At 48.1% G+C, this 23,566-nt stretch overlaps 1 protein-coding gene across 5 annotated transcripts in view; it reads left to right on the forward strand.

The window, feature by feature from the left end:
- The window catches only part of ADAMTS17 (ADAM metallopeptidase with thrombospondin type 1 motif 17), a 255,794-nt gene that overhangs the window by 116,979 nt on the left and 115,249 nt on the right, over window positions 1–23,566 (forward strand). For all 5 annotated transcript variants that reach the window (XR_016018253.1, XM_074317647.2, XM_088789326.1 and 2 more), the window contains exons 9-10: window positions 18,571–18,711; window positions 20,698–20,848. Coding sequence is in view for 4 of the 5 variants with exons in the window: in XM_074317647.2 (XP_074173748.2) it covers window positions 18,571–18,711; window positions 20,698–20,848 (292 nt within the window). In the remaining variant the exon portion in view is untranslated. The remainder of the gene's footprint in view (window positions 1–18,570; window positions 18,712–20,697; window positions 20,849–23,566) is intronic.

Raw genomic sequence — 23,566 nt, forward strand, 5'->3', positions numbered from 1 at the left:
ATACATCCTGAGGCTGTACACTCCAGCTGTCCCCGTGGGAACCAAATACAGTAGTACCTCGGTTTTCGACCGTCTCCGTTGACGAACATTTGGGTTTACAAATGCCGTGAATTTTTATGGATCTATGGTATCATTAGATAGTAAAATTCACACTAAATTTGCAGTTGTAGGGGTTGATTTCAAAGGTCTGGAATGGATTAATCCATTTTGCATTACTTTCTATGGGGAAACCGTGCCTCGGTTTTCGAATGTTTCAGAACTCGAACGGTCTTCTGGAACGGATTACATTCGAAAATTGAGGTACCACTGTAATGGGAGAGGTAATGGGAGAGTGATAACTGATCAACCACCTGCGTTACATGATTCAGGCTGTGTTGGCCCAGACTGAGAGAACTTTTGGCAAATGAGAGTCCCAACCCACTTTGATAATTGTAGAGGAGCAATGAACACTGAAAATAGGCAAGTGCCCTCTTGGAAAAGGGAAATGAGACAAGTGGCATGCATTTTAGACTTAGGATGTTAACATTGTCTGTAGGAAAGATTCTAGAATGGTCCATCAAACTTAATTTGGGAGTGCTTAGGATTAAAAGAGTCAATCCTAGAAGTTAGCCAAGAATCTACTGATAACAGGTCATACCCTACAGATTGTGACGAGACCGGGAATGTAAATTTCTCCACGGTTTCTGGAAAACACTTACAGTCTTAATGGAAATATGGGGAACCGTGGCTGGAGACCGCTGCAGTTAAATGAACTTGAACTGTTGGACAACTTACGCAAAGCATGATTATTGATAGAGATATCTACCTGGGAGAGAGGCTTCCCACCTGCCATGGGGTGCCCTGATTTAACATTTCATCCATGACCTGCATGTGGAGAGGGGTAGTGTGCTCATCAGACATTGTGATGGGACAAAGGTGGGAGGGAGAAAGGTGTGCAAAAATTCAGACTATACAAAGTTCTTGATCACCTGGAAAAGTGACCCAATGCAGCAATATGTGATTGCATTTCATTTTCACCCAATCCTATACTACTATTATTGTTATTTGCATTTTATAGACAGGAAAACGCGACCCAGGAATGCTCCATTGGTAAGGGGCAGCGTCAGGCTTCAAGCCCTGTTTCATTGTTGAGGTCTGTGCACTAACCGTATGCCTCACGGCTTTCCAGAGGGCATTCAATCTGAGTTAAGTCCCAGAACAACCAGCTGTAATGCACAGGATGCTGGAAACATGGCTTCTTGGCAGCGTGTTGGAAAGGATTCCTGTCATTGCTAGCAAACATGCCTGTCTCTACTTCTTTGTTGTACGCCATTGGCAGACATTACCAATCGATCCCAGGACCCTTTTCTACTGAGCCCCAGCTCATAATCCTTCCCAACCTTGTAGGCAGCCACTACCAATAGATTACGGTTGGTATAAGGGATGAAACTGATCTCCTGTATACAAAACGTCAGGGTTAGCTGCATGCTGACAGCACTGGTGCATTCTTGGGCCACATTCATTAACATGGGCCTTGTCTCCAGAAATGAAGAAGGCAGTGGTAGCTCCATTCTGCCCTTCACAGGTAAAGTGGGAGATTTGTCTTCGGTATTGGAAAGTCCATTTTAAGAAGGACTTCAGGAGCCAGGACCGTGTCCACATGTGAGAGAAACAGCTGGAAGAACGGAGTGTCTTTATTTTGAAGAGGTGTTCAGGGGAACATGAGCATTTGGGGACACATGAGAAACTGCCAGGGTGCAGGGGGTCTGTGCACAGCTACGGATGGCAGAGCTGAAACAATGTGCTTGAGTTACAGGGTACAGATACAGGCACCAAAGAGGTTTCAGCTCAGTGGAAGGAAGAAAGTCTGAAAATTGGAGCTCTCTAGAAACGTGAGGGACAGTGTCGATTTGCATAGAGCTGGCCACCTCCAACCAGATGGGATTCTTGGGGTATGAGGAAATTTAATCTCTGATCTCGCTTCAGACCCTCCTGGTGTAGATTCTGTGAACCCTGGACAATATGGGGGTCAACAAGAGACCGGGATCTGGGCAGTTCACACAGTGGACTCACAGAGCCCCAGGCAAAGATTACGGCATATATCTATCTATCTGTCTGTCTGTCTATCTATCTGTGCTTATTGAATAAGGGTAAATCTCACAGGTTTATTATATAAGCTTGTTTTCATCTATAATTTTCTTTTCATCTGTTAATTCATTCAGTTCTCTTAACCACCCCATGACACAGGTCCTCTCATTCTCCCCATTCTTCAGGTAAGGAAACTGAGACACAGAGAGGTTAAGCCATTGCCACAGCCCTGGAGCTTATAGGTGGTGGATCTGGAATTAGGAACCAGCGGTCAGACCTTGGAGCCCACCGTGTGAACCAAAAGAAAGGGCTTTAGCACTTCCAGAGTGCTTTTCCGTGCATTGTTTCACTTGAGAAAATTACCATGGTGTGATGGTGCATTTGGAAGTAGGGTGGTACATAACAGGCTATGTGTCATGCAGTCTGGACTGTTAGATGCAGAGCAGCTTGGCCCAGGAGGACGGGAGGAGGGGACTGTAAGAGCAGTGCAACCAGGAGAAAGGGACAGGGGAGCTGGGGACACAGCTGGGTACAGGCCCTGGGGCCCTGGGCAGGCCTCAGGAGGAAGTGAATGTGACTGGGGCTTAGGAAGGTCTCATCTGGTGGTAGCAGTAGCAGCATCCGGAGCAGAGGGGAGGTGGTGACAGCGCAGAGGCAAGAGCAAAGCTCCCAGGCTGGCAGGAAGAACGGGCCACGGGCATCTGTGTGACAGCGACTGTCAGGGGTGTAGGGGAGCAGTCCCCCACTGTCTCCCAGAATACAGGCCTTGGAGGTTCTGCCCAAATGTGTGGCCCCAGCTGCAGCTTTAATGCAGACCCTCGAGGAGTCAGCTGTGAAGGCTGCTTTGCCCCAGGATAAGCCAGTCACTTAACCTCCCCACTCTTCAGTGTCTCCATCTGTATAATGGGCAGACTGACTCTTCCTCCCTCAGGGCAGGTTAGGAGGATTAAAGGAGATAGTGCTGACTTCCAGGACCGGAATGAGGTGTGTAGACTCACGTTTCCCAGCTCCTGTCCTTTAAATACAACCAAATACCTAAGAAATTATTCAGCAGACAACAGTAAAAGGGCTCTGAAAGCTGGAAAGAGGAAGGCAGACAGGCCGGAGGCCTTAGGACCTGAGGCATGAGCACACGGTGAGTTTCTGGTTTCTTACCTCCCGTGTATCCAAACTGGGGACCGAGAAGCCTGCAACCTGGAGCCATCAACAGACGTAGACGCAAAATCTAAGAATAGCCTCTCTCTCTGGCCAGTGGACTGGGAAAGGCAAAGCCAGACAGAGACCTCGTGGGGAGCCCCCACCCTCGCTCCAAACAGGATGCCTGGGGCTGGCTGATATACCTGCTGCACCAGCTGTGACCCTCAGGTCAACCCAGCTCCTGCCCCATCACCAGGACACAGGCGGGCAGCCCAGGGAGCCAGTAGAGCGAAGCCCAGTGTCCCCTGCCCTCCTCCCAGGGGCATAAGGAGACCCAAGCCCAGAAGCCTTTCCCTCTTACACCCTACACCTGTCCCCCCGTCCCCCTACAGTAGGTGGCCTGGTGGCACTAGGCCACCCAGGGAAGTGCCTTCTGCCCCTGTGGATGTCACCAGGAGGAACTGAATGGAACCCAAGCAGCCCCAGGAAAACGAAGCTGAGCAGACTAGCACTGCCAGCCTCTGAGTATTAAAGCATCATGGGAAGTAAAGCCCACAAAACTAGACCAGGGCCTCCCCGATAAACCTAAGCCGGGTGACTGCTGCTAACACAGAAGATTAAATAGGAGTAGAACTCACCTGACGTCATAGCCCCAATGTCCAGGATACAGTTGAAAAATCACCCGCCAGACCAGGACCAGCAAAAGCACAACATGAACGAAGAAAGCCAATCAGCTGACCCCACTGACAGATGTAAGCATCGTCTGAAAACAATTTTAAAGCATAAAAATGTTTCAACAATAGAAGAACGGAATGATGCCATCAGGCGGCTGGATCTGACATTCACGGAACAGTCGTCCTGCAGAAGGAAGACACAGTCTCTTCCAGCACCTGTGGAATATTCACCACGGGAGACCATATCTTAGATCACAAAATAAAACCCAATAAATTCAGAAGAATTGAAATGAAGCCGAATACCGATTTCTCTTCAAGATCGATAGCAATAACACCAAATGCTAAGCCGGGCCTCTGAAAACTGGGTCCCTTACGTGGTACTGGTGGGAACCGAAAATAGGATGGCCCCTCTGGAAAACAGTTCCAAAGCTCCTTTTAAATGAACACTTCCTGTGAGACCCAGTGAGTGCACTCGTAGGCATGTATCCCAGAGAAATGAAAACGTTTTTTTACCCAGAAACGTGTACAGGAATGTTGACAGCAGCTTTTCGTCACAGGAGCCAAGCAGTTGGAGCTACCCGAGTGTCTGTCAGTGGGTGAAGGGTCAAACAACCAGCAGGACAGCTGTATCATGGAACAGTATTCAGCAATAAAAAATGGACGGGTTACGGGGACACACAGCCGCTTGCGTGAACTTCTGGGAAATTATACGGAGTGAAAGCAGCCAGTCCCAAAAGGACGTGTACTGCCGGATTCCATTTATAACAACACTCGTGAAATAATGTAATTATAGAGAAAGGGAATAGATCAGTGGTCGTTAGGGTTTAAGGGATGGGGGAGAGGGTGGGTGTGGCCATAAAGGGTAGTTTGGGGTGATACTATGATTTCTTGATTGTGGAAGTGGTTACAGGAAGCTGCATGGGTGATAAAATTGTATAGAACTACACACACACACACACACACCCAGTGCTTGTACAGCTGGTGAGCTCTGAACAACCACTATGGATTTCCTGGTTTGGATATTGTACTAGTTATTTTGCAAGATGCTACAATACGGGCAGGCTGTATGAAGGGTACGAAGGACCTCCCTGTATGTTTCTTTCCAGCTTCCTGTGTATCTATAATTATTTCCAAATTGAAAGTTTAAAAAAAAGAGAGAGAATGCCTTGAGGGTCTTTTAAAAATGCAGATGTCCAGGCCATACCTCATACCAAGTAAGTCAGGATTTCTGCAGGTGAGATTCGGGCATCCGTATTTTTTCTAACCTTGCTCAGGTAATTCCAACACGCAGCCATGTTGGAGGGCCTCTACTTACTAGTGTGAGGAGCTGTCATCGTCATCATCCTTCTGGCCATCATGGTCACACCTGCTGGAATAGAGCCCTTTCTCTGTGCCGGGCCCTGTTCAAAGCCCTCTACGTCCATCGTCTCGTCTCGCCATCATTAGTAACCACTATTCTTTCCTTAGTGCCATCGCTAGGTCTCTTTCCCTGGTGGACCGATTGCTGTCTGATGACTCTGGAAGCAGAAAACACTGAGTTCCCTCATCCTTACACAGCGGCACTCGCCTCGTTCTGAAAAGGAGGCTGAGTTTCATGGGTTCTGGTTTAGTGCCACCTCCTTGCGTCTTCCCTGTAATGAGAGAGCAGAGACACTGAAGGTTTGGGGAGAGGGTGCTATGGGTGCTTCTGGGGAGCTCTGCTTTTTCAGAAGGGGGTCAGATGAGTCGGCTTTGAAAAGCCTTCACTCATTAGTAGTTGAGGCTTCACATTTCCTCCTACCTGAGATGGTCCTTTGTGGTTTGCATATGTCTGTGCTGATGGGTTCTGGTGCCCTCTGGGACCAGGACAAATGGGGTAAAGGACATGGGGTGTGGGAATGAGGACCCTCAGCCGCTAGGACTTGAGCAGCCATAGATACAGCTCACAGGACGTGCTTGTGCAGAGGGCGTTCCGCTGGACACTTAGGTTGACTCAGAAAGAAATTGCAACGTGGAAGCAGAGAAAGGCCACACTGGGGTGAGTGACTGAGTTTGTTCTGCCCCGTGGCCCAGGCAGCCAGCCGCTGTCTGGGGGTCGGTCCTGTTATCTTGTTTGGGGGACAGTTTATGATAGGAGGAATGTTTATGATAGGAGGTCATTCTATCACTGTTTCCACTACCTTCAACCCCGTCTCTCCCCACTACCCGCCAGCTGTCTCCCTTCCAGCACCCTAAAAAGAGAAAGCCTTGGCCGTGAAAAATAAATATTTATATGCCTGTGACATTGACAAGAATGAATCTGTGTCGGGGCTGGAGGGTGACGAAGGGAAAGAAAACTTACGTAGCGCTGCAAAGCAGCCAGCTAGCAGGTCTGCCGCGTCGCCCTCCTCGGGGGCACCGTTCACAGACAGTGATGTCATCCCAGAGCTACAAGCAGCGCTGATGTCACATGAGGAAGGCGGAGAGTGAGCTGGTGGTTTCGTGAGACCGAGAGTCAAGTGACAAAAGAAGACCAACATGTAGAGGTCAGTCCTGAGGTCCAGCGTTTGCGCCCCGCCCTGGCTCACATTCTGTCATGGCCCCCCTGCAGGTCTGTGCCCTGGTCTCTTTTTACGCATTCAAGATCAGAGTGTTTGTTCTTTCTCTGAAAGAATTAGGGTTCTCTTGAAGATCTCACAATAGGGGAAGGGGATCGGATGGGATTCGCGATGCATGAGCCCTGGGCTACCTTAGGCACCCTACCTGGAGAACAAACCTTTGATCCTGGGAGTGGCCGAAGCTGCAGACAGACAGCTAGGCCCTCGACAGCACACATTTTAGACCAATTTTATTATAATCTCTGCTCTGTCAGGCTTGCCAAATTTGACACTAATCTCTTCTATAAACAAGAGTTGAAAGCAGATATTTAAATATAGGCCAATCTCAAAATTATTTTTTTAAAAAGGAACCAGGGCAGCGAGGCACTCGGTATCCTGGCCATTTCTGGCTCCTCTTTTTCTCAAAAAGTGCGACAGAGTCCCACGATGCCAGTGGCTGGAAGGAGAGGGCGCATGTGGACAGCCCCTGCCCTGGCTTTGGCTTTGGAGGCATTGGAACAACGGTTTCTCTTTTCTGCTAGAAGCTACGGTACCTGCTGGAACCACCCTTTATTGACACCGAGAGGCTTTTTGTCTGGAACACCTCTTTTCCTTTTCCATCTCAGATGGGGTCCTGTGAGGAGGGCCTTTTTTCCTGTTTTAATAACCTATTATCAACTACAAAGTGGCCGCTAGTAAAAATATCAATTATCGCTTAGGCAACACTTGGCATCGTTTGAAACTGCATTTCTTCTTCTCAACATGATAGCTGCCCTGAGCCAGAATTCAGAGAGGCTTTGAGGACAAGTTGTGTACACAGTCATTAAGACGGCCAGAAGAATATATTTTTATCCTGAAAATTGAATGCCAGTTAAGCAGTAGTGGTTTCTGCAAGAAGCCTATAATTTATACTAGGGGAAGTGAAGATTTTTTTTTCTTTTAAAGATTAAAACGTATTGGTTAAGAAGAGCCTCGAGAAAAGATAAAGGGAAAAAGAAAGAGCAGCAACAAAGCCACCAACATCTCAGTTGTGTGGAAACTTCAAAACCAAATCCCTGGTGTTAGAGAAACAATGAGTCTATACATACAATACTTCATGGAAAAATCACACAAAATCGTGCTTGATAATTTAGCCGTAGACAATTACCGTTTCTGAAATTTGTCTCATCCTTATAATAGTCACCATCAGGATAGACTTTGCAGATGAAACATTTGGGCCTTGAGCTTTGTGTGTGTCCAGAATCGACTCATAGCCATGCGCTCCCTGGGCTCAACCGAAAAACTGGGCGTCTGGGCAAAAGCAAAGAACAGGCAGAGTTTTTATTTTGACTAACCAAGTAGTGATTATCCTCAATCGTGGGTTGCTTGGCTGCAAAGCTTGACGAGAACTCTTGGCGTGTGTTACCAACTTGGACTTCTTGAAATGTGTGGGCAGAAGGAGAGAAGAGGACGGGGACAAGAGAGTGACCTCAGATATTTGAGCTGCGTCACATCATAAAGATGGCGTCCGTGCATGGAAGCCACACGAAGGCCAGTCTCCGGTGAGAACAGGAAGGAGCTGCAGTGTTGGTCTCTGACTGAAGCCTGTTTCTAGAGGTGACATTCTCAGCCCTGTAGGGACAGTCGACTCATCTGGGAGCCCCTGCAAAATATAGGTGCCCGGCCTCTCCCCCAGAAATCCTGATTTACTTGGTCTGAGGTGCAGCCAAGTTGGGGTGCTTCCTAGTGTTAAACAAAAACCTTCAAGACCGAAAGGTGTCCTGAAAGGAAGGGTTTGTTGGGCCACAAGCTAGCCAGACAAGACCAGGTCCTGGAGCGGGCCGTCTGAACCAGGATTTGATGGAGAAGACAACATGGCCACCCTGCTGGGGTCGACGAGGCCCCTTTATACAGTGAGTTGGGAGAAGGAAGATGTAAGTTGTTTTGAGAGAGTTTACATCGGCTGTAGATCAAGGTGACATGGATTCAGTTCTGGGATGGTGTACAGTCCGTAAGGAAGAAGTGTTTGCTACTTTTGGATTGGCTGTGGGCAAAGTCCACAAAGTTGACCTGTCAGCAGGGTGTGGGGGCATCTAGTGGTCAGCGATTCTCTCCAGATAATCATAAAATAGCCACTTGGAAGTTCATTCAAAATTTCAACACACATTCAGGAATGTAAGCAGTCTTCTGTTGGTTGTGGCTTCCGGCTGTTAACCGGGTAACCTCCCTTCTCGCTTCCTTCCACCCTCCGGCCTGCTGTAATTAACTTAGGACATCTCAGAACCTTTCCTTGGCATTCGTAAAACCAGCAGCGTGGCTGTCAGGTATGCTTCCTGGACCAGCAGCGTCAGCATCCCTTGTGAACTTACCAGAAATGCAAATTCTCATCCTTGCCCTGGTCCCCACCCCTCAGACCTACTGAATCCGAAACTCTACGGTGAGGCCCAGTGACCTGAGTTTTCACAGACCCACCCGGGCATCCTCATGTGTGCTGAAGTCAGAACCACTGGTCCAAACTGTAGCAGTGGTTCTCAGCCCTTTGTAGACTTTAGATTTCCCTGGGAGCACTTACGAATCCCGAATTCTACTCATAATAATGAAATCAGAACCTCCGGTGGCAAGAGCTAGGCATCAGAGTTTTCTAGAACTGTCTGGGAGAGTCCACTGTGTGATCATGTCTGAGAACCAGTGCTTTACAGAAGTTGAACCAGGTCCCTCTTGGTCTTAAGATTCTAGAATTTCCCTTTGAAATTCTGTCCTATCTCCCTAGTGCCAAGTTGCGTTAGGCAGGACATAACCTGCCAGAGAGCCCAGAAGCGATGACATAGAGTTGTTTTTCCTGGTGGAAGGAGTGGCTGCTTGCTTCTGGTTTATCGTGTACTCAGGAGAAAGGGTTCACAGGACACTCTCAGACTCCCACTGCCATCTAAATGATAGAAGAAGAGACCATAGATCCATGGGCGTAAAACCTTTTAAGAGAAATTCTTAGATACAGTTAAGCCAGTTTTATACTGTTCAGCCTATTAATTTCCGAGCGCTTATCAGAGCCTTCTGTGTGGTTAGCACTGGGTCAGGGTGTGGGGGGATTCTGGGCTGTGGAGGGGTAAAGAAGAATGACAGCTCCTGCCCTAGGGTTGCGGGGCCTGGGAGGTTCCTGGAGAGAAGGACCCTGTCCTTGGGAGTTCGGGCAGCAGGGATCCCGCTCAGGCAGAGAGGGTCAAGGCTACTGCAAGGGAGAAAGTGACCTGCAATCTGGGAGGATTTCAGCTGGTGGGACAGTGGGGTGGGGTGTCCAGATAGGGGGCAAAGGCACTGGGGGAGTCATGCCATTGCCTGCTATGGGACCGAGGCTGGGGTCACGTGGGGTGACATTCCTCTTGGGACTAGTCAGTGACATGCGCTGTGAGGTGGGATGAAGTACACCAGCTGCCACCCACACCCCCCAACGCACCTCCCCCCAACCCCCTGAGCAAGGTGGAAGAGGGGGAGTCTAAATAATTGGACCATAAAGCCGTCCTAATGTGTGGTTTCTAAGGAAGGGAAGGAGGGGGTGGCCATTAGGAGCTGGAAGCAGCTTATCCTTAGGGTTTTTGCAGCCTGGAGTGGCCAGTGCCCTTTGATGTCCCTGAGGGGTCTTTGAACTTTGAAAAGGGTGGGTTCTCTCTGAGCAGCAGGCCCCCTCCTGCAGGTCAGTAACACCCCCCCTCTGCACTGCCTTTGAAGGGGTCAGGAAGTGCCGGAGGCTACTTTCCAAAGCCCATTAAAACGACAGCTTCTGGAAGAACTGGTGACTGATGGCCTCTGAGGCGGGCAGCAGGGACCTAGGAACTACTGTATGTTCCCCCCACATTAATCAATGTATTCAGTGCTGTCCCAAACTAAAAAGACTTTTTAATGGAACGTGACAAACCAAAATCATATGGAACAGTCAAGTTCTCAAAATGCCTAAGGTAATTCTAGAACAACAACAGAAAAGACTAAGGAGAGGAAGGAAGGCTCATTCCTCCCACTCATTCTATTTGCCTTGTCTGACGCAGGGTGTTTTCTTAACACCCTCCAGCTGTCGCGCCTGAATCAGTGTTGTCCCCTCAGAAATATCCACTCATCCTGGGAGACCATCAAAGTAGCCATCATTCTAGCCTTCTCTGGAATTTCTCTGTGGAGTCAGTTGCATGTGCCCCACCCCCCTCCTGTAGAATGTTTTCCCAGGTCAGAAATCAACATAGCTTTGTGGATTTTTTTTTTGGAAAATTTTTATACATCACAGGGCTCCAAGCCCATCTGACACACGATGGCATGCTTTGGCTCTGGATGCAATCAATCACTGAATGCATGTGAGAGGAAGGAAGCTAGGAGCCGCATGAGGAGGTACCACTCCTCTGTTTCCTGTGTTCTTGCTGGGGGACCTGCCCAGCATGGCGTCCCCTCATGCTAAGGAGCCAGTGAGAGAAAGCACAGGCTTTTCATCAAAACGGACCAGGTGTTGGCGTGCCCTGTGCCCTGCCCAGCTCCGAGTGCTGGTGGAGGACAAGCAGGAGAGGCCATCTCCCTAAGGACCATCTTTGTCTCATGGGTGCAGGACCGGGGGTACAGGGGCTGGCCAGCCAGTAGGAGCTATTAGGGCCAGAAAGCAGCTTTTCACTGAAACGGCCATAGCGTCAGCCCTATAAGCCTGTGTCCCTTTAGTAAGCCCAGGCTGCTGGATGCACAGGGGACTAAGCCAGAATGTGGCCTAGATCTACTGCTGGGAGGGGAGAAACAGGAGGCTGTGCCATGGGCCACCATCTTTATTCTCTTCCTGTGAAGGGCAACACATGGAGAAGACTGGTGGCCATCAGCGGTTACCCTCCGCAGGTGTCCCAAGGGCGTCTGCGGTCCTGGGCAAGAGATGACCATCCGCTAAGAGCAGTTGGCTTCTATGGCTTCTGTGAAGCCTCTCTTCAGGGGTCGCACACTTGGGCCACGTCTGCCAGAACAGGTGTGAACTGTTCAGTGAGCTCACTATGGATGAACAATGGAACTTAAAGGTAGTTTGGTGGGGTGGGAACTTTTCAGCTCACCAAGAGCCCACCTTCCCTTTCGTATGGCGTCTCCCCACTTCCCTGATTAACTTTGCAGCCCTCTGAGGGCACCTTCATTCAGGCATGGGCCTGGAGGAAGTGAGGGCGTCATGTCTTCCGTATCTCCCCACGTGCCAGGCACTTTGGTGTATGTTTTCCCATGTAACCCTCATCTCTGTTCCTTTAGGACGTCAATTCCATGAACGCAAGGGTCGGGCCTGTGCCAGCAGCTAGGACAGTGTCTGGTCATGGAGGGCATTTGACAGATACTTGCTGAATGAATGAATGAATGAGTGACGAAAAGTCCACTTGACCCTTGAACAAGACAGGTTTGAACTGCACCGGCCTACTTTAAACACATGGACCTTTTTCAATAAATATATTGCAAAATTTTTGGAGATTTGCCACAATTTGAAAAACTCATGAATTAACCTTTCGGTTTTCTTTATAACAATTTTTTCTCTCGCTTAGTTCACCGTGAGACTACAGTGCATAATACCTGTAACATACAAAATAGGTGTCAGTCAACTGTTTATGCGATCGGTAAGGCTTCCAGTTTAACAGTAGTTAACTTCGGGCGGAGTCAAAAGTGATGTGTGGATTTTTTATTGCATGGCGGGGGGGGTCAGTGCCTCTAACCCCATGTTGTTTAAGGTCAAGTGTATTATTATCCCTGCTGAGTCGTAGCTGAGGAGACAGGTTCCGGGTTGTAACATTGCTCTCTCACGAAGCAGAGATGGAATTCTCCTCCAGGTCAGTCTCACTCCAAGGCCACGAGTCTTTTCACGCAGAGCTCTCTGCTTCTACGTGACAAGGGGCGTTGCACAGCTTCCTTTTTGACTGTTTACATATTTTCATCAAAACTATCAGAAAATTGCAGACTGGCTGGAACTTGGAGCCAGCTGCTCTGTGTGCAGGCGTCCAACAGAGTGGGAGGTGGTGGGGGAAGGTTCCAGAAGGGGAGAAGCCTCTACTGTGAGAGGTGTGGTGCCTGCTGTGGTTACCATGGCTGGGTAAGATGATTTCAGAGACAGAAGGCTGGTTGAGAGCGAGTTGGTGAACACGGTGGGTGATCTTAAGCAAATCACTCCAGTTTCCCAGCCTCCAAAGGTGTCCATCGAGAATGGGGAAAATGACAGCTGCCCCTTTCTGTGTTTCATCCAGAGGCTGTAAGAACACATGGGGCAATATCAGTGAAGATACTCAGACGATAACAACGCAAGGGCATGGCATCTTGTCCAGAGATAGGTTCTAAAGTAATGATAAAAGGTGAAAATAGTTCATCAAAATGATCTTTGAAGATCACTTAGGAAAGGGCCATGGTGGACACCCAAACTAGCTTTCTAGGTCCGTCACAACCAGGCTTCTGACCATTGTTGGAACTGGAAATGTTCCTTTGTTTGAGCAGCAAATAAAATTTTAACTTCACATAGGTCAAGACTCAATACCTGTGCCTATCTTGTATGAAAAATGTGTATGCATGTATGAGTAAACATACATACATACATACATACATACACACGTACACACACACACACACAATTTCAGGTAAGACTGAGGGGAGGCCAGACCTGACTCATATACCCGACATCATAATTCCTTAGTATAAATTCAAGAACTTGAGTATTTTTGTCCCTTCAGCACACTGGTTTGCTAAGAGAGACAGTATATGCTGTATGCGTCATCCATTTTCACTGCTAGAATGTTATCCATTAAAGCAAAACACGCTTCACACCAATGCGATATTGATTGCTGTTCATCTTTGGAGAGTTAGAAATGCATGGTGTTTTAGGATTGTCTGTATTGTGGTGATTCTGTGTGCCTAGGAGGTAGAGACCCCAATCTAGTCTGATAGTTGCAATGCTACCGAATTCCTGAGAGCTCATAGGCTCATATTTTTTGTACAAAAAAACCCTGAAAACTCCTCTGGAGTGAAAGAATTTCAATGTTCTTGTTGCCTGTTTGTTTTGTTCCCAAAAATGGGGTTATTGATGATCGTGGCATTTAACTCGAGTCTTAACCTGTAGAAACGAGTGCAGCCTGTTATCCATAGTGAACGTGAACCCTTGTAGGTAAAGTTTCCGAGTAGCCAAAGACTGAGGGTACAGCCTGCTTCTTGGCAAAGAGGTAGGGACTGTAGAGAATTTCCTTTCTAGTGCAAAGCTGGTGTTTTAATTATTATGTTAATTAACAATAACTAACGCAAACCCGCCTACAATTTCCTAGAAACTGCCATGGGCCTGTCATGTTCCTGCAGCGTCAGTGAAGATTTAGTGAAAGGGACTGGCAGGCAGCGTGCCCCCAGGGCTACTGAGGTAGGGCTCAGGCCAGCCCGCCACCCCACCAGTGGGAAAGTTACATTCACGGGAGCCATTTCCCTGGGTTATTTATCCCACCCCAAGCGTTCATTTCACAAATCCAGCCAAGAGTACTTTGAAGGTACCTGAGTCCTGTGTATGCATCAAAATCTCAAAGCTTCTGAGAGACGCACCAGGAGGCTGAGAGCCAGAATGGCTGACGTACCACGCCCAGAACATGTAGCCATCGCTCGGGGTTTTCAGGCTGTGGGGTGAAGCTAGGAGGAGCTGAGCATTATGGGGACTCTCAGAATTCCCTGCATGGCATGCATTGGATCTCCTGAAGCAAATACAGAAGCAACGAGGTACTTGTTTTAAAATAAAATCAATGGAAGGCCATTGAGTTATTATTGTGACTGATGAATCTGGGCCACATGTGACACGAGGCCTGTCTGTATCCTGAATTCCACAGTCAGTTACACTTAAAATTACTGTGTGTGCTTAACGCTGCTCATTTTTGTTAAATATACCGTTGCGAGAAGTAATAGATGCCCCAGGACATAAACCTACAATAGCATGAATTTTTCAGTCAAGTAACCCTTAATTTAAACTAAAAATAGCCTGAACAGTCGCTGATGTAAACCTCAACCGGACTCCCAGCCCAATGCTGGTTCATCAAACTGTAGCTTTACGAAGCGCTTAGTTAGCATTTGAACATTTTTAAGCTGATGCAGCGTGATCTGTATTAGAGACAAGCTCCAGAAACCCACGAATCCCACTTGGCTGACCTTGCTGATGGGAACATTCTTTAGGGAAGACCTTCTCTCGGGCCGGCAGAGTGAAACGCTGACATCACACAGCGTGGAGACATACGGTAGACGTATGAGAAGCTTTCCTGAGCACTGTTTTACACGTCGTTTTGTCTCCTGAGAGACCAGGTTCTCTGGCCAGCAGAGCCTGGCAATGTGGGCGAAGGAGCCTCTTTGATTGGACAACCAATTTGGAAGTGATCACAAATGATACATCCCCCAGACGGGGCGAGGCCGTTGTGCCAGGACTTTGCTCTCCTCTGATGGTGGCTATCTAAACAACGTCCTTGTTGTTTGAAAAACCCACCTGGTAGCTGCTCAGGAGATCCCAGCCCACGATGATGGGACGCAGCTTGTACAAGTGCAAAGCTAGAGGAATCATTGATTCCCGTGTTGATTCTGCTAGGATTGGCTTCCCCACGGTCGGTAACAGAGCAGGTTGATTGATCCCCATGCTGTGCTTACACCTTGTTGTTAGAGTTGGAATGGAGCCACTCTATTTATGAGACATTTTATTTTTGTAACATCTATGCATTTAATTCACTGAAATCCATCAAAATTTTCAGTATGTCTACCCATTTGCAAATTCGGTCACTAGTTTTATTTCAAGATATCCGATCAAACCCTAAATCAAATTTAAGGTGACTTTATATACAGAGGGTGCCAAAAAAATGTATACACATTTTAAGAAAGGAAAAAACTATTTAAATTGTAATACTCAATATATACCGATAACAAACGATGAATACAAGTCACGTGTGACTTCTGCAATTACAGGAGGTGCTCAGAGTGGTTCCCATCAGCGTCCAGACACTTCTGATTACGGCGAACTACTGCTTGAGCAACGCTGACCAAAGTGTCCATTTGTATACATTTTTTTGGCATGCCCAGTGTATCCTTTGCTAAATGCACTTGAAAACCCAATTAGTTTCCTCAAAAGTTAACATGAAACAAAGACGGATAGATGGATGGGAGGAGGATGGAAGGAAGGAAGAATGATGGAAGGATGGATGGACGGACAGATGGAAGGAAGGATGGATAGAAGGATGGAAGGAAGGAAGGTTGCACGGATGGATGGATGGGAGGAGGATGGACGGACGGAAGGCTGGAAGGAAGGAAGGAAGGAAGGAAGGAAGGAAGGAAGGAAGGAAGGAAGGAAGGAAGGAAGGAAGATGGAAGGATGGATGGACGGACGGTAAGAAGGATGGATAGAAGGATGGAAGGAAGGAAGGTTGCAGGGATGGATGGATGGATGGATGGATGGATGGATGGATGGATGGATGGCTATAAATATAGATAACAAGCAGGAAAGGAAATGAAAAGCTGAGTAATGGCACTGAAAAACAGGACTCATTCAGTGAAGTAACAGTTGGAGACATACCTAAATTATTCCTCTTGGTCAGATTTATCTGATCATTTCTTGATTCTTCGTTTACCACTAATTGGATGGATATCTGATATCTTGGCAGGAGAACAATACTGAATCTAACCAGAGATAGTTTTCATTGTTCTGTTGAGCAAGCTGCCATTGCACTAGAACTAGCCCCCTGTGATAGGAATGGATTCTCCAATGTTGGCGTGTGTTCCCCCATATTGAATAGTCTATTCAGTAAGTATTTAGGGGGTGCTGTCTCTGTGCCAGTCACTTGTGGTGGAGCGGAATAGCGAGCTGCCCTGGCGGACTCTGGTGAGTTGGAGGAGCCCCTGGGAAATCCAGAGGGAAGTTTGGTAGAGAGGTCGGAGGGAAAATGTGGCCATCACATGTAGGTGGCAGCACAGAAGCACTCTTTTCTGACAGGATAATAGTTGGTCAGTTGACTAAATAGCCCAAAAAAAAGGGTCACGTGGGGAAACATCAAGAAATTATACTTAGATGCCTTCCACATTTTGTATTTAACTTGAGCCATGAAAATGTTAAATTTTTTTTACCAGTTTTGTAGGTGGGGGTGGTGAAAGCCTTTTCTTTCAAGGTGGGTGTGTCTACCCATTAGATTTCTTTGTCACTTCCTCACAAACCTCAACTACAATGCAACATGTTTGAAATTTCAGTTTTATTTTTGTTGTTTTTAGATCGGGTAAAACTTAAAAGACCCTTGTGAAGCAGTCTGGAGACAGATTTTTATGATTTTTTTTCCCTCTTGTTTTACAGTTGTCTTGCCCACACCTATTTTGGCAGCAGTCTATTTTAGCTACTAGCTAAGTCAGTTTTCATGAAAACAGCTTTACTCTTGTTCTCTGGTTAACACGACATGTGACCATATGGATTAATTGAAGTAACAAGCATTACTGACACAAATAGATTTGAAAATAAATACAAGTGACACTCCATAAGCTACTCTCAACTGATGGGAGCAGATATGTGGGGGTGATTCAGGCACAGCAGTGCTAGGCTGTGTATTTTACAAAGGTCGGGGATGGCTTCAGCTAAGTCGACTCTGTGTGGTGCTGGGGGACAGAGCGTGGAGTGGCCTGGAGCCTGTGCAGGGCAAGGATACAGGTGGGCCTCTCTCTGGGAGACGCCAGGAGTAACCAGCGAGCTGCAGAATTGATGAAAGCTGGTCAGAGACATGAGGAAAACTAGGCAAGGGTGATTCTAGAGAAACACTCAGAACCTCTTTCCCTGGTGATCTCTGTTTGTATCGTCTCCTCTCCCAGGCTGGCAGTGATTTGTGTTGTCCACCATTGTGTCTTCTCTTTCTGGTCCCTTACCTGGCACTCCGGAAACCTCTGTTTTTGAATGGATGAAAGCACATGTTTTTCTCCACTGGGCTGTTGACAAACAATGGGTATTCTTTTGCACAGTGAGTCTGTCCCCTGGAAATCATGGGTCAGCGAACTATGGGCCATCTGATCTGGTGTGTTCTATGTCTCAGCTTACCCCACTGACAGCATGTGTGTAAACTAAGATATTGTTAGAGCACGTGGTCAGCCACCCATGTCTACACAGGCATCCTGTTATTTCGTAAGTATACCTGGGCAGGGAAGGCGACAGGTATGGTCTTGGTGGACCCAGGTATAAGGATGTGAAAGGCTGGAAAGCCACATTTTTCATCCATTTGGCGATTTACACTCAAGATGTTCTATAAGTCAATGTCTCGGATGGTTCCCACGAGCCCTTCACAAAGACTTCTCTTTGAGGCAGCAAAATGCTTAGATCATTAACAGTGGTGTATTTTAGTGTCAAAAGCAAATCTAATCATCATAACCGTACGTTTAAGAATTACGGGGCTGGGTGAGAAAGGTGAAGGGATTAGAAAGTACAAATTGGCTGTTACAAAATAGTCACGAGGATGTAAAGTACAGTTTGGGGAATATAGTCAATAATGTAATGACTATGTGTAGTGTCGGGTGGGTTCTCCTAGACTTATGGGGGAATCACTTCATAAATTACATAAATGTCTAACCACTATGCTATACACCTGAAACTCATGTAAAATGATATTCAATGTCAACTATAATTGAAAAAAAGCCACGGGGATGTAAAGTACAGCACAGGGAATATAGTCAATCATATTGTAATAATTATGTTTGGTGTCAGATGGGTAATAGACTTATTGGGGTGATCCCTTTGTGAGGTGTGTCAATGTTGTTTTGTACACCTGAAACTATAATAACATTGTATGTCAACAATACTTGAAAAACAAATTCTTAAAAATTAAAAAAAAGTATATTATCAACTGTAGAAAAGAACTATAGTATCACAGTATCATTTGCTCGTTCATTTATTATTCGTTACGTAGCAAACGCTACTGGTGTCTCTTTGCTCTATCACTCTTCATTCATTAAGTAAGCAAATCATCACCCTCTCTCTTTCTTTATAAGCTCGTGACTGGTCTGTTCTATAAGAGTAGGAGAATACCAGGTATCCCCCAGTGTCACCTTATATCTTTACGGCTTGATTTAAGTTAAGCTTGGGATGCTAGAGCCTGGAACTAGAGATGAGAAGCCTGTAACGTAAGTGTCCCTCTCTCCTTTTCCTTCCCCTCGGGCAGCTTGGGCATGAATCACGACGATGACCACTCGTCCTGTGCTGGCAGATCCCACATCATGTCGGGAGAGTGGGTGAAAGGCCGGAACCCCAGCGACCTCTCTTGGTCCTCCTGCAGTCGAGATGACCTTGAAAACTTCCTCAAGTAAGTCTTGTACTCATTCTGTGCAACCCACGCAATAGACGCAGCGAGTGGAGTCTCAGCGAGTGTGGGAAGGAAAAATGAATCTCTTGGAGAATTGTCAGTGACCTCACGAGGTGGCCAGTGCAGAATCTCCTGTGTGTGGCAGCACTGCCTCCCAACTGTGCATCTGGTGTGACACCGGGCACCCACCCGGCTGGTATCCATAAATGCTTGTTGATTGACTGAAGTATCATCACGGGACCATTGTATTGCACCCCATTTTATTTCTTGGCTGTATCATGACCGTGAGGGGACCTTGGCGGTGCCCCGTGGCGGCTTAGCACACATTTCCTCAGTACTCAGGCTGCTTCCTCTGATAGCACCTGCGTTTGCTGGGGACAGGGGCTCGCTCACCTCTCTCGCTTGTGGGGACAGGAGGGGGTTATCGCGCTGCCACTTTCCTTCCAGAATGTGCCTGTGCATGCTCAGATTTCTGTGGAAGAACTGGCCATCTATTGTTGCCTGTTTGTACCCATGTACAATGTGGGTCCCTCAGTGTCAAGACCTCAGGGCTGGACGCAGGTTTGACGGGCAGACACCACTTAGCTGTAGTCATCCGTGTACCCCAAGGAGGTGGAAGGGCGTCCCCGGGACTCACCTGCAATGAACTTGACTGTCCAATGACACATTAAAGTCCCCAGTGAATTCAGGTGGAGGGCAAAGCACCACTCTGGGTTTCCGCACTCACCTTGGGTCTTCTTTCAGATGTTTCCTGTGGATGGGGAAATTGTTTACATGGCACACAAGGCCTAAAAATAGACTCAATAGTTTTAATATAGTCTGTTTCCTACTGAGTAGTTGTCACAAGATCTTAATGCAATGCTGTAAGCTACTTGACGTTATTTCATTTCACCCAGAGGGTCCGTGAAACACGACAGCATGTTTTCTTTTGCTCACATACACAGTACTCGTCCCACTGCCTTTGTTCGTGTGTGTGTGCGTGTGTGTGTGTGTGTCTGCTTGTGTACTTACATGTGTGCAGCTCTTTTCTTTAAGAATCTTGGCAAGAGGCTGGGTTGTGCTTTTACTACCATCTGCCTTGTTTCAGGAATTGAAAAATAAAAGTGCTCAAGACTTTAACCTTTTAATGAAGCTACAGCCTCCATTGGAGTTACAGAACCCCCAATTCAGTTGCTCAGAGATGTTCTCAGCGTCTCTAACATTCCCATCCTGGTGGAAATCCCGAAGTCCTTTGCAGAGTGTGCCACCGGCCACTTTTCAGGGATGAGAGCCTGACAGGCCCCCCAACAGAATCTGCAGAGTTTGATTACCGTGTTTCCCTAAAAATAAGATATAGCCAGCCAGTCAGCTCTAATGCGTCTTAAATTAATATAAGACCCGGTATTATATGTTATGTTATGTTATGTTATGTTATGTTATGTTATGTTATGTTATGTTATGTTATGTTATGTTATGTTATACCTGGTCTTATATCATAGTAAAATAAGACCGGGTCTTATATTAATTTTTGCTTCAAAAGGCGCATTAGAGCTGATTGTCCAGCTAGGTCTTATTTTCGGGGAAACACGGTAAGCGCTTTGTTTTCATTTAAAATAAAGCAAAAACAAAACACCCAAACTTCTATATTTTTTTATTCATAGTCAGTTTGCTCAAAGCCATATTCTAAGAAAATATCATAGGAATCTATTTCAAAAGCACTTTCATGCACGGACGCACTTGGACTCCCTGAGAGAAGGACGTGAGCCTCAGGGGTATTGTTCCCACGCCCGTTCCTAGTTGCCGAGCTCTCCTTGCCTTTGGCGTCACAGTACACATGTGGCCCCGTGAAAAAAGAGCAAAAGGTGAAAAAGTGCAGTCCGTGTGTGTTCGGTGCCTGGGTCACCGTCCCATAAATGATTTGGAGGTGCGTCCTTCTCCGAGACTAGAAATCAAAGCAAACACCTGGGCGGTGCCTCTGCAAGGTGACTTTGCTCTGGGCTGTTTCAGGTCGAAAGTCAGCACGTGCCTCTTGGTCACGGACCCCAGGAGCCAGCACGCAGTGCGCCTCCCGCACAAGCTGCCTGGCATGCACTACAGCGCCAGTGAGCAGTGTCAGATCCTGTTTGGCACCAACGCCACCTTCTGCAGGAACATGGAGGTAAGTGGCCCCTGGGGGGGGGCTGGCTCCAGGAGGAGCATGTGGCTGCTGCGGGAGGGTGAAGGTATTCCTACTCCACACCCGTGTGCACGGACACACACAGACACATGCACATACACAGACACACATGTACATACACCTTCATGGGCATTTGCACAAGTGTCCCCATAAAGAGTCACACACACGTACGCACGTACATGTACACACACACAGGCACATACACAATGTAGCAAGGGGACGCTTCAGAATTACTACTGACACCAACGGCCTAATGTTTTGTTTCGTTTTCTTAATCCAGAGGTGTTTCGTGCTTTCTTTTTTCATAGTCTAATATCTCAACATGGACACTTTAGGGCACTAGGGAAAAGCAAATTAACCCAGCCTTCTTAGAAGTGATGCAATGTCACCTGATAGCAAACCCTGCATAGATGTGAAGTGAGCCCCAAACTGCTAAACGTTGGAGGGCATCAGGTTGCGAACACTTGGTAAATGGGTTGTATGATAAGAGTGTTAGTCCCATTCACACATTACCATTTACTAAGCAATGGCCACATGTTTGGTCCTAAAGGTTCTAAGTGTATCATGCCAATTAACCGTCACCACAGACTCCCTGGGTTACCACTGTCCCCAGTGTACAGGTGACATCGAGTCTCAGAGGTGACATAATCATTCAAAGTGGTTTGGTTAGTAGGGGAAAGAGCAATGATTTGACTCACGTCTGCCCATCCCTGGAACGCACGCTTTCTCACCGTGCCTGCCTGTAGCTAAGCCACCTCTCTGGGGGGGGGGGGGGGAAGGCCAGGGCAGCCTGCGGTCCAGGCAGCAGTTGGTGGTCGCCTCCGGTAGGGGGGCAGAACCTGTACCATGTGGGGACAGAAGGACAGAAGCTGGAGAACCAGCCAGGGGAACGTGGGACTCGGGACCCCCCTCAAGGTGGTCGGCCTGGGAGAGGTCAGTCCCAGTGCTGGGGCTCAGGATGGCATCTAGTCTGAGAGAGGAGCCTGGAGGGCTGGGCGCGTCCCCAGAGCAAGAGCCCAGGGCAGGACACCCTCAAGAAGAACAGGAGATACCCCAAGTCCAGGACAAGACTCCGGGAAGAGGGGGTGCTGCCTCGTGAGGCCTTCCTGGGTACGTGTGACTTACTGCAGGATATCAGGGCAGAATCTGCTGGCGGGCATGCCTGCCATTGTTTGGGGTGCAGGAAAGGGCAGTGCCTCCAACCAGGCTAACTCCTCCCGTTGGCTGTTCCCCAAAGCCCGTTTACACACAACGTTGTTCTGAATCCTCTCTCAGGCCCCTGTAGACGTTCCAGCAAGGGTCCCTTCTGGACCCTGGTAACGGGGAGCTCCCACTTTACACCAGGATGCGTTGTACCTCTGCCCAGCAGCAGCGGGGTTGAAGGGCACGTCCTTGGGGAGATGCGAGGAGCCCAGGGTTCCAGTGTCCCCCACAGTCTGCTGGCCATCAGCCTGGACCGTAAGGCACTCATGCATATACACAAGTGCAAGCCGAGAGGCATCTGTTTACCTGTCTCAGCCTCCAGTCTCTGAAAGTACACAGCACTCGGAAGGGAGCAGGTCTCAGGGAGTCCTGTGATGGTGGGGTGACAGCACGAGATCCACGTGGATGGAACCCCAGGAGAGGACACAGCACTTTCAGGAAGCGTGGAAGTGCCCTGGGCACCCAGGGTGGAGCAGAGGGAAACGCGCAGCTGTGGGCGCAGAGCGGCCGCTCTGCCCACTGTGGAGCCTTCCCGGGGCTGGTGGGACATCGCAGGCCAGGCTGAGCTGGCCCTTCCAGGGGCAGGGTCGGTGGGGTGGGAGCTGGGCAGAGACTGGCCTCCTCCCTGAGAGAGGCAATTGTACAGGAGCCAGGAGATTGTACAGCAGCTGAGTGAGGAGGAACAGAGGGAGGGAAGGAAGTAAACATCTCTGGGGGCTGACAGTCTGCACTGACACACAAAACCCTCACCGCGACCCTCAAGCAGGGGCTTTGAACCCCACTTAACAGATCAGAAGAAGACAGAGGCTAAGAGAGGTTAAGTCACAGCCTAGGGCCGTGCGACCAGGGAGGGGCAGGCTGGCGACCAAACTCACGTGTGTGTCTGTGACTGAGGGAGAAAAGGACGGCTGCAGTCTCCAGAGGGGACAACCTCGTCCATCCCCACTAATACACCAGGGACATCGTGCCATCTCGCGGCGTCTTCAGTCATTTCAGAGGGGTCTGTGATGCCAAATTCTCAACAAAATTCCCCAAGTCACTCATGGCCCGTTGAATAGGAAAAAACACACACAACACACAAAAAAACGACTACTTACTAGACGCCCTGAAAAAGAAAGACAGACACTCCTAGCCAGGAGTTTTAGGGGAATGAATATTAGGAAGGCATTATAACTGCAAAGTCTGGAGGAATTTCGTAAAAACCACACTCAGGCACAGCAGTAAGGAAAGCCATTCACATTCCGGGGTCCTGGGCTCCCCCCAAAGATGATGTGAACTCCACTGGAAAGCCACGCAGCCCCAGAGAGCCTGGGCCCTAACCGTTAACGAGGCAATGGGGGAGGGAGGGACGTGGGTGAGTCTTTTGTCTTAAAGATTTCTAGGACGGGAAGCCTGTTACAGAAAAGAAAATAAGAATGAAATATAACAGAGGTTGGACACCGCCAAAGGAAGAAAACCGCGAAACACACATGGACTGAGGAGTGGAACCGTTGCTTT

The sequence above is a fragment of the Rhinolophus sinicus genome, chromosome 13 (genome assembly GCF_057876585.1).
Source record: "Rhinolophus sinicus isolate RSI-liver-muscle chromosome 13, RSI-T2T, whole genome shotgun sequence".
NCBI lineage: Eukaryota > Metazoa > Chordata > Mammalia > Chiroptera > Rhinolophidae > Rhinolophus > Rhinolophus sinicus.